The 10,985-nt window shown below is 66.3% G+C and overlaps 3 protein-coding genes across 3 annotated transcripts; 2 read left to right on the forward strand and 1 right to left on the reverse strand.

Annotated features, from left to right (window-relative positions):
- Positions 1–249: 249 nt before the first annotated feature.
- Positions 250–1,758, reverse strand: EMIHUDRAFT_113680 (hypothetical protein; the record flags this gene model as incomplete). Its single annotated transcript, XM_005782034.1, has 1 exon — positions 250–1,758. One exon carries the CDS (start codon positions 1,756–1,758, stop codon positions 250–252), a length of 1,509 nt encoding a protein of 502 aa, XP_005782091.1.
- Positions 1,759–5,759: 4,001 nt separating this feature from the next.
- EMIHUDRAFT_365818 (hypothetical protein) lies at positions 5,760–6,397 on the forward strand. Its single transcript, XM_005782035.1, has 3 exons — positions 5,760–5,923; positions 6,005–6,217; positions 6,316–6,397. Exons 2-3 carry the CDS (start codon positions 6,092–6,094, stop codon positions 6,352–6,354), a joined length of 165 nt encoding a protein of 54 aa, XP_005782092.1. The 5' UTR covers positions 5,760–5,923; positions 6,005–6,091; the 3' UTR covers positions 6,355–6,397.
- A 2,700-nt stretch (positions 6,398–9,097) lies between these two features.
- EMIHUDRAFT_468527 (hypothetical protein) lies at positions 9,098–10,971 on the forward strand (the record flags this gene model as incomplete). The annotated part of the gene is made up of 5 exons (XM_005782036.1): positions 9,098–9,619; positions 9,677–9,755; positions 10,393–10,509; positions 10,655–10,691; positions 10,761–10,971. Coding segments are annotated over 5 exons (966 nt in total), but the record flags the coding sequence as incomplete, so codon positions are not given.
- Between the last annotated feature and the right edge of the window lie 14 nt (positions 10,972–10,985).

Consider the following 10,985-nt stretch of genomic DNA (forward strand, 5'->3'; position numbering starts at 1 on the left):
ACAAGCCCTTCTGGCAGCGATGAGGGATGAGCAACGAGACGGCGAGGCGGCGTATGTGGCGCTCCAGTCGCGTGGCGGCGCGCGCGGTTCGAGAGACGCGCGGTGGCGGGTCACTTGAGTGCGCGCGTGACTCGATCCTGAAATCGCGCACGCCGCGCCACCGCACAGCGACTGCCCTCTGCACATAGGGCTCTGGTAGAGCATTTTTCGCTTCGGAGTCGATGAACTCAGACGAAAAAATTACAGGTTTCACCAGCAAACTCGGAGGCCTCTACGCGCCGCGCTAGCCCTCATAAGCCCCTCCCGCCCAGCCTGCGAGACCCGAGTGGAGGCGAGCCAGAGCTGTAGTCCGTCCGGCATCGCTCCCTGCTCGAGCGCGCCGGCGAGCGCCTCCGCGCCCACGTCACCCACGTCCGTGTCGCCGAGCTGCAAGACTGCGAGCCCGCGCGCGTGCGTGGGGTGGAGGAGGCGAGGGCCGGTTAGCGCCCGCGCCAGCGCGACGCAGCCGTCGTCACCAATCGGATTGCATCCCAGGCAGAGGCGGCGCAGCCGTCCTCTGAAGGCAGTCCCACCACGCGGCTCGGCGAGGAGCGCGGCGGCGAGCGCCGCTGCGCCTGCGTCGCCCACCTGGCAGTCCTCGATCTCCAGGGCAGTCAAGCTGTGCAGCTCGGGCAGAACCTGCACGAGTGCCGTCACGCCCGCGTCTCGAATGGGGTTGCAGCTCAAGCTCAACAGGAGCAGAGCGTTGGCGAGGTCGTGATTGGCAGCCAAATCAGTTCGCATCGCCTCCGAGAGTGTCGCAGCTTCGTCGACAGCGAGGCCCATCGAGCCCCAGTCGAGCCACGACGCCGCAAACGTGTTCGAGAAGCGGCCGTGGGCGGAGCCGTCCGGATCGAATCGGACGTCTGGCAGCAGGCGCTTCGGCGCCTCCTCTTCGTCCAACGCGAGGGCGCTGGTGAGCAAGCGAGGCATCATCCCATTCGCCTCCTGCACGGGTCGGGGAAGCCGGGCCGAGTACATCTGTGCGCTCAGTCTCTCCAGCCGAGCGACGACTGTGGCGGCCGCGGCGACGGCCTCGCCGAGGGCAGAGTGCATCACGCGGCAGGAGCAAGCGGCGGCGCGAGCGTCTCGCAGGCCCCACCATGGCAGCATCAGCTGAAGCTCGTCGGCGGCGAGTGACGTCAGCGAGGCGGGCGCCCGCTCGTACACACACATCACAGCGCCTCCGTGCACGGCGCGAGCCGGCCCGCAGTGAAGGCGGCTCCAGCTCGCGTCTGCCTCCAGCGCGTTGCTGCTCGGGACGGTGGCGACCGACTCCTCTGGAGTACTGGCCGACTCGCCAATGATGCAAACCAGCGGCACTTGCGGGTAGCAAGACAGGTACTCGCGCCAGGGCAGCGCGCGTCCCCACACGAAGCAGAGACACGTGCGCGAAGGCTCGTCGATGCGGAAGAGTTCGTCCGGACGCACGCGGATGATGCCGCCTCGCAGAAAGCACCGCATGGTTTTGTATGATGGCAACACGTCGAGGTCTACGCCGCGCACAGGCACGCCGGCTTCCTCGAGCTGCGCCTCAAAGGCGCCCTCGCCGCAGCCAATGCTCACCGCACTGAGGCCGCGCTCCTGCAGCAGACGCACGAGGATCGCGGTCTGCCCGGACGTCGGCCAGGCCTGGACGTTTGGCGACGGCCAGGCTGACGAGTCGACTAGCTGCTCGGCGGGGCGCTGCGCGTAGGTGCGGCCGGCCGAAAGCCTCATGTGCGTGCACGGCGAGTCACGGAGTCAGGAGAGCTGCGGAGGCCGCAGCACCAACCCTTCCCGGGCCAGTGAGCCTGGGTTCCAACTTTTTCGGGGTATGGTATGGTATACTCGCGCATGCCAGCTCAAGACCATACCCCCCCGCCTGCTGGCAGACCTGCTTGGGGGTATGGTAGGGCTAGTCTTGGGCGGGCAGGACCATACCCCCTACCCCTTTGGGCCGCGACCCTACCATACCATACCCCGGAAAAAGTTGGAACCCTGTTCGAAGAAGGCGTATCTAGATAGAACAGAACCCGCTCGATTACTGGTCGTTCCTCGGGAACGCCCTGGCGCCAAAACCTCCACACAGCGATTTATGTTGAGCTCGGAGACGAGGGCAAGATGGTGCTCGAGTTCAATGTTTTGTTGTTCGAGTTCAATGACAATGTCGAAGGCATCACGGTCAGCATCGATACCGACCGAGGTCAAGAGTGCGGCGACGATCCGCCTCAACAACTTTGCATCTGCGGGCATCGACTTCGACGTTCCACTTGGACACCAGCTATCATCCACCCAGACTATCCCGGATCCTGCTGAACAAGCTCCTCTTGTAGCTCGATCGGTCACACCGCCATCGCCGTCGGGGAGAGGGGGGACGACACTGCTTCAGCAGCGTGCACCTCGATCCTGTACCGTGTTTGTTATGACCCCCCCCAATGAACACACCAGTGAGGGTGGGCGAGACGATCGAGGGGTCCCGTACCATGCGGAACCGACCCTATCCAGTGCTCAAGTGCTCAAGCTAAGCACCTACCAGTTGATCCAGCGGTATCTCGTGCAATCCACACTGGGCAAATCGGCCGATTTCCAACCCACTAAATCATCACGGCCCCGTAACACCCTCCGCGCGCGGTCAAAGGCTTCCCAGGGCCGGTCCATGACATGAACCGATAGACACAAGCAAAAAAACCGCACCTCTAAGCTTCTCGGGCACCCCGAGGCCCATACGGCGCCCCGGCGGGCCCCGGCGGAGGTCCGGCGCGCGCGCTCCAAATCCGCACTTCGCGAGCTTCTACGGGAGTTCACGCGGCCTCTCCGCCTCGCGAGGCACACCCCACACCCACCACGAGCCCTGGCGCCTGGGGCCGTGGGCGGACCTTTGGCCTCGATGTTTTTCTCTTTTCCCCAGTGTACTGCCACGCCTCTCGGGGTTTTAGTCTGGCCGAGTCAACCCGAGATGCTGGGGCGAGCCTTGGCGAGACTGCGTCAGCTGTTCCCACAGCAGGCTGGAAGTACCTGGCCAGCGCGCGGCGCTTTGGCCGGACACGGAATGGAACACCCCCCCCCCCCCCCCCCAGACACTGCATTGTAGCTTCCATTCCAAACGGCTTTGTTCGGGCTCCCGTTCGCTATCTTGAGAGCTCGTGAGGGAGGCGGCGAACCAGCTGAGCAACAAACTTTCGCACGCTCAGCACCTGGACGAGGTCACATGGACCACCAAGAACTGGCACGGGCTGCAGATGCAGCGCTTGTCTGTCGTCCTCCACACCGCCGTGGCGTGGCAGACGGTGAACGAGCTAGCGTGCGGGGAGAGCGGCATTGTGCATGGTGCGGAGTGCATTGCCGTTCTTAACGGAGTCGCTTAGGCGGCTCCGGTGGTGAGCCTGTGTGTGTGCCAGTCCGCGCCAGTCTGCGCCCTTGTCGTGCCAGTGTGCTGTGAGAGAGGCTTGTATCTTAAGAATTCTTTTGCACTTCCTTCCCCGTCCGACCGCGCCGCCGCAAGACAAACAGAGTACGAAAGCGAGGTACTAGTGGAGCGAGACATCGCTCCGACCCCTAGAGTGCGAAGAGCTCGTTCGCATGGCCGCTCCCTCGTCGCTGCTGCGCGGCGAGCTATACAAGGCGGACCAGATGGGCGCCATCTTTAAGCTTCGCTGGGTCGAGCTCTGGGCGGGCGGCAAAGGCGAGTGGTCGTCCTACGAGCCTCAGACTCACAGCCCAGGGCACCGCACAGCACAGCACGTATTAGAAGCACAGTAGCCGGCCTCAAAGAGGCAGTCGTCCTCAATCGAACCCACAAGCTAGCCCGCCGACGCCCGAATCGCCCACTCTTCCAAAAGGCGAGCTCCGCTGGGGCTACCCCGGTCCAAACGCGGGCACGACCGACCGCGGCATCTCGGACCTGAGCGGCGCGACCGTCTCTCTCGGTGCCGAGGAGTGGCGCGGCGCGGAGGCTCGCCTCGCCTCCCGTGCCACACCGCGCTGCGTGAGTCTTCCCCCGAGCCTTCTCGGATGTCCTCTCGGTAGGCCCGGTTCGGGTTCCAAGTGACTCCGCGCTCGCGGCCGCGCACGTACTTCTTCCAGGCCTCGTCGGCCGAGGAGCGGCGCCTCTGGGTCGACGCGATCGAGAACGTCGCCTCGCCCGACGTGACTCGCTCCAACCTCGGGGGAGGGTACCGCCTCATCTTCATGGTCCGAGATCGCGCCGAGATCGTACGGGGGGGGGCAGCAGCCCAAGAGAGGCCCGAGAGAGGCAGCCTCGAGACGGCAGCGAGGCCCCGTTTTGGGAGGGGGGTCCCGCTGTGTGCCTGCCTTTCGCCCCACCACAGTTTGGGGGTGCCCCGTTTGCATCCCTTGAGCCTGAACCAACAGTTTTTGAAGCCTGAGTTTTTGAAGCCTGAGCCCTCCCCCCCCCCCCCCCCCCTGCCTCCGCCCCCGCCCTACCCCCCCCGCAGGTCCGGCCGCAGTACCCGCGCCCGTGGGGCATCCTCGGCTGAGGATCCTGCCCTCCTCCAGCGAGCCCCGCCCGCCACTCCTCGTCGGCCCACCGCGCAGGCATCGACCTCGGCTCCGCGCCGGGCCTGCCCTGCGTGACGGTGCTCGAGGTGGCTGGCGAGGAGGCGCGCGGCTCGCCAGGGGGCGGACCACCGCGGTGGACCAAGACTAGACACCGAGTCGCCGAGGAGGTCGACCGCTCCTTCCCGACCAGGCGCGCGCCGTCGGCCTCCTCGCGGGCGACGTCGTGCTGACGCTCGGCAGCGCCGCCTTCCAACCGCCTGCTGCGTCGACCAGCCCCATCATGAGTGTCTCTTGGTCGGTACTCAGGCAACACCGTCCTGCGCACTGCGACGGTGGCGCAGCGGCGGGACCTCCTCCTGCTACGGCAGCCGTGGATGGCGCCTCTCCACGCCGTCGAGCTGTGAACAGGTTGCGCAGCGCGCCTTCCGCGAGGCTCCGTATGGCCGAGTGACCATGCGGCTCGTGACGCACAACCGCGAGGTCAGCAGCACCAGCCGGCAGCACCAGCCGGCAGCACCAGCTGGCAGCACCAGCCAGCAGCACCAGCTGGCGGGACGACTCACTGGCTACTCACTCACTCACTCGCGACCCGCAGCCGCGAGGCTTGGGCACCCCGCCTGCCACCGCCGTCCCTTCACGCGCCCGGCCCGCGCACGCAGGTCTGCATCATGAAGCACCAGTCGCAGCAGCTCTTCTGCTCGGACCCGCCCGCGGGCGTCGGCGCCGTCCCCACGCGCTCCCTCGGCAGCGGCGGCGGGTAGCACTCTCTTCACGCGCCTCGCCGTCGGCAGGCGCCATCATCACCCGCTTCCTCGACGGCGGCGGCGTCGGAGGGCTCAACGCCGGGGACCGGCTCCTCGCCGTCAACGGCAAGCTGGTGACGGACGGCGCCGCCTCTCTGCTGCGCTGCGGGAGGGCGGGGGGCTAGCACTGACTCGTCGGGGTGGTCTCAGGCGCCGAGCAGCTGTCGCGCCGGCTGCAGGACTCGGCAGGCGAGGTGAAGCTGGTCGTGTCGGGCTACACGACGGCCCACTCGCTGCGCAAGGAGCGCGAAGGGGGCGAGACGGAACTCCGTGCGGCCGAACGCAGCGCCTCTTCACGCCTGGCCTCGGCTGTGGACAGGACGAGGAGGGCAAGCTCGGCGTGCGGCTCAGCGACGGGCCTCGCCACTCGCCGCCCGTCCTCTCGGAGGCGAAGCCGAGATGCAGCCGAGATGCAGCCGAGGCGGAGCGATGCAGCCGAGGTATAGTCGTGGGCGCAGCGCGTGAACGGCGTCTCTTCATGCCGCTCTGCTGTGAACTGCTGTGAACAGGTCGCGCGCTCCTCGTCGGCGTGGTCCGCCGGCCTCCGCGCGGGCGACGCCGTGGTCGGCGTGAGCGGCGAGGCCGACTCTTCTTCGACGCCGCACCGACTGACGCCTCGCCACTCATTCTGGTGACCCGCGACCAATGGATGAGCTCATTAGGCCGTGTTCGACGCCGAAGAGGCCGAGCAGCGCATCGCCGCCGCCGGCCGCAGCGTCAACATCGTGACGTGGAAGTCGCGCCCAGACATGGATGGCGTGGCGGGCGCCAAGGAGCGGGCGCGGGGCGCGCCGCCGAGGCGGCCGAACGTGACGGCGTCGGCGGCGGAGTGCTACTACCTTCCGCACGCGTGGCACAAGCAGGAGCTCTATCACGACCTCACGCTGCCGACCTACGATGCGGCGGCCGCCGTGCCGGTTGGAAAGGTGCGGCTCGAAGGGTGAGAGAGAGGCGCCAGGTGTACCCTCGTCACGGCTCACGCAGCTGCCGAGAATATTTTGTAGAGTGTTGAGGGAACGTGTGGCGTGATCGAACATAACATTTACGCGATCTCTGAAGAGGGGGAGTAGTAGCCCGAGTAGCAAAAGTGGGCGGCAGAGTGAGAGAGTGTACATACGTTCCAAAATTTGTGTACGCGGCTGGCTAGTTCCATTTCACTCTGACACGCACACGCTATAATCTTGAAAACGTCCAACGGAGCTCCGTGTTGCTCCCAGCGCCCTCCCCCGCGCTTCCTGCGGCCCTAGCCGATGGTACTAGCATGGAAGGTCATCTGGCTACCGCGAGAGCGACCCAACTCGTCGACATCGTCCGATGATGGTGCCTCAAAGTCAGCCTTCGGAGGCTATCGTGGGGTCGAGCCGGCAGTAGCCGTGACATGTGGTTCCACCACCCCTCGTAGGCTTTGCCTCTGACCGTCACCGTTCCCAGGCTGCCTAATGGGATGGAAAGAAAGGCTCGGCGAGCGTATAGAAGCGTGCTCGACCTCGTCGTGGCAGCCTGCACGGCAGCGCTGGCAGGCGCGATTGAGCGTCACCTCCGGAGGCAGGCCGCCGCCCTGGGGGATCGACGGCCCCCCGGGGGCGACGGGGGTGCTCTTGGGGGGGGTCCCCCCAGGCAAGGGGGTCTGGGGCGCCGCCCCAGGTAGCCCGCCGCAGGCGCCGATTTTTGGGGCTTTTTGGACTGATTTTCATGAGGTGTTGCTACTATTTTGGGACCAGTTGAAGCCTAAAAATGGCTACATAAATACAGTCACAGCAGCTGCTCGTCATGAGCTGCTACTGTGTGGCAGAGCCCAGAGAGAGGGCTTTCAGGAGCACTATTCAGTATGATCCAGCTCAACGTTGCGGAGTAGTAAGACTGTTCCGTTGCCGTGAGCGGCCGGCGGCCGGCGGCGGCCGGTGCGGCACGCGGAGCACTCCGTGAGCGGTGACGGGTGCGGACGAGCGAATGAGAGGTCCCTTTCAGTGAGAGATAGGCAGTCCTAGTCCCTAACAACACATCTTCCACAGATAGCGACCTCTCATTCGCTCGTCCGCGCCCGTCACTGCTAGTCGGGGCACTCCCGGCGTGCGGCCCGGTCCCGGTCGTCACTCCGGTTGCTCGTGTTCACACCGTCAGAACTCAGCTCCGCTAAGGATCCAGCGTCTGAGACTTGGGCATCTTACACAACTTTTGTAGTAGAGCACAATGGCACCCTTGGATCAAGTGGATCACTTCGTAAATACACCGTAATACCGACCCCCGTTTTCGGCCGCCGCGGCCGGAGAGCACCCCCGTCGCCCCCGGGGGCCCGTCGACCCCCCAGGGCCGCCGCACGCCGGCGACACAGCTCCAGCTGTCGAGCTGACCCGCAGCTCCTCTCAGAGCGGGAACTGTGACAAAAGTTGACTGAAGCGGTTGTCAGGAATCATCATACGGACCACATGGTGGCTCTTTCATGACGGGAGACCGCCCGACCACTCCTGGGTGGCACTGCCACCGGTGTCGCTCGACGTCCTGTCGACAGCGTGCCGACAGCGACACAGACCATGTGGGACGCGTCGAGTATCGCGACCTCTACTGCTTACCCAGCCTTCGAGTGTATCCTCCTGGCTGTGGTCCCACACCCACTGGTGTCCATCTCAGAGGACCGCAGGAGGTCATTCATGCATGAGGGTCGATGGGAGTGCCAAGAAAATGGACATCCCAAGCCAGCCCTCCTAAAATTATTTTTCTGCAGTGCGCGCCAGTCCCGTTAGTGTAAAGGAAAGAAAGCAGACAACCCAAGGGAGGGATGGGAGGACGGCACGCCGCCACCACACAGGGATTTTAAGGAGAGGAGTGTGGTGCTAGCCGTCGCCCACCCTAACCCTTGGTCGTCTGCCTCTTTCTATCTCCCTTCGCAGTCCCTCGCCGATTCTCGCTGCAACCTTCATGCCACCGCGCGGTCGTCCCACTCTCGTCGTTCTCCCTCCTGTCGCTTCCTCCTCTGTCGCGTCGCTCTCGTCTGCCTCGTCCTGCGACGCCGCCGCCGCCTGCCGATCCCTTGCTCTCGCGGCTTCTCCCGTCTTTCGGCGCAACTCCGCCCTCCTCGCGGCGTATCTTGGCCCCTCGAGTTTATCGAGCTCTCCTCGTGCAAGGACGACTCTTCTGACGCCCACTGCGATCATTTGCCGCCAAGTCATATCGTTGCTCAGGTCCACTCTCTCTTCGAACACTTGTGCCTTCAGGACACGGATGATGCTGGCGCTGGGGTCCCCTTCGGGTGCATCGTGACAGCTGACAACGGGATTTCCACTGGTTCGTCCTCCTCGGAGTCGTCTTCCCCGGCTTCCTTCCGCTCGGCTCTACGCGACTACGCTCGGTACGTTCGGCGTGGCTCACCCTCCATGCCGTGAACAGGCGCTTTATCCACCCTATATTCTTCTCTCGCCCCTCTGCCCGTGCCTTGGTCTTGTCGTTGTTTCGCACCCATGTCTGTATGGCAATCGAGGCTGCCTTCCCCACTAACTTGTAGTTCACTCGTCACCTCTCCTGCGAGCTCCCCTCTCTTTCTTTCGGGTATGGAGTCCGTGAGTGCGGGCAGCGTGCAGGCAATCACGGGCGCTATTTTGTCGTACGTCTCCTCGGCGAGCGCTCTAGACCCCATTGCCTTTAAGGAGGCTGCCATCGCGCGTCTCAGGAATGCGGCGGTGTCTTTTGCTCGCTGTAATTCTTTTTCTGTGGCCAGCGAATCATTGTGGGCTCTCCCGTGCATGCACACACGTGTGTACATGGAAGTCCGACGCTCCATCGCGCTGGCCGCCGCCGCGCTGGCCGCCAGCACTGCTATACTCGCGCTACTCGCCAGCTCGCGCGTCGAGTCGGTCGGCCAGCGGCTGACGGCCGACGCCACAATCTCGCCCGCCTCGCCGCTGCCACTCCGGCACGAGATGTGGCGCGGACCAGCTTCTCAGGGCGTCCGGCTGCCGCAGCCGATCGCGACGCCCTCGCACGCCGGCGCCACCGGCACGCCTCGCTCTCTGCCGCCAACCACAGCTCGGACGCCACGACCCTTATCCTCCTCACCACCGCCACCACCGCCACCGCCGCCTCGGCCTGTCGCCCGCCCGCCGCCGCCGCCGCCGCCGCCGCCTGTCGTCCGTCCGCGGCCAGAGACCGTCGGCAAAGGCCCGCCTTCGGCCTCGCCGCTCGCCTCGACCTACCTGGCGCACCTGCGGTACATGTCGAAGCACGATGGCAGCCCTCGCGACACGCAGCCGCACACTCGGACCTGGCTTACCGAGGCGGGAGGGGTGGCGAGGCGGGTCGCGGCGGCCGCGAGAGCTCTTCACGCCTCACGCCGCGAATAGGCGAGGGGCACGGGCGAAGCGGGGCTCGCCTCGCGAGATCGCGAGCTCGCAAAGATGCTCCGCTCTGCAGGCGTGCTCTGTGAGGCGGCGCGCCGTCGAGCCTCGAGCAGCATGCTCTGACGAGTTCGTCCTCGCTCCGCAGGCTGGCAGGAGAGGGACTCGCCCCCAGGCCTGCAGGCGGGGGGCGGGCAAGGGCCGCTCCTCACAGGCGCCTCCCGTGCTTGCGGCGAGGGCACCGCGAGACGGCGCCGCCTCCTCACTGCGCGGCTGTTGTCTGCCTCGCAGGCACCGCGTGGCACCACGGCGAGGGAAAGTGCCCGCCGGAGTGCTCGCAGCGGGGAGGGGTCTGCTACCCGCCGCTGGGGCGGTGCGACTGCCCCCGCCACCGGTGGGGACCCGCATGCGATTTCGTCGTCGAGCCTGCGATCGCGCGCACTCACATCTTCAGTGGCTGGTGCGTGTACAACGACTCGGCCCGTCGCCTCGCCTTGAGCGGCCCTCGCTTGTCCCGCGGGGAAAAGCGAGCGGCGTGCGTTGCAACGAGTAGGCGCCGTGGTTCTGCGACCGCCCCGCCTGCACTTCGTCGCACCCCTCCCCCTTCTCCGTGTCGGCCGGGGCCGGCCAGCTCCCCGTCACCTTCCTCGGAGACATCTCTCTCTCTCTCTCGCCGCCCTCTTCACACCTCGCGCGCTCACAGCTCGACTCCTCGCCTGTAGGGGACCGCTCCTCGCTCTCGCGCGGCTCCTCCGCGGCGTACGATTGCGTCGGCGAGCCGCTCAAGCAGCGGCCGCTGCAGCGCCAGCCGTCTCTTCTCTCTCCCACGCCGCAGCCTGGTGTGGAGATAGGCTCTCCGCTCGAGCAGTGCCCAGGCCGCTGCAGCGAGCACGGCAGCTGCAGCCCAAACGGCATGCGCTGCTTGGGCGGCCCGCACCTGACCACGACGCGTCCCGTGACGCGTCCACCCCGCCCACCCACCAGGCAAGTGCCGCTGCTGGGGCGGGTACAGCGGCGCACGGTGCGAGGCCGCCGCCGCACACTTGGTGGCGCGGTGAGTCTCTCTCTTCACAGCTCTTGCCGTGAGCAGGTGCGCGAGGCCGCCCCGCGCCTACTGCCCGAACGACTGCCACGGCCGCGGCGAGTGCGATTTGGGCTTCTGCGCGTGCAAGCCGCCGTACTATGGCGTCGACTGCTCGCTCGCACCCCCGCCTCCGCCGGCCTCCGGCCTGGTGCCCTCCCGCGCCGCGCCGCTCGGCTGGGAGGAGCAGGGGGCGCTCCGCGTCCCCCCCGCCGCGCTGGTCCCTTCCGGGGG

Source organism: Emiliania huxleyi (genome assembly GCF_000372725.1).
Source record: "Emiliania huxleyi CCMP1516 chromosome Unknown EMIHUscaffold_196, whole genome shotgun sequence".
NCBI lineage: Eukaryota > Haptophyta > Isochrysidales > Noelaerhabdaceae > Emiliania > Emiliania huxleyi.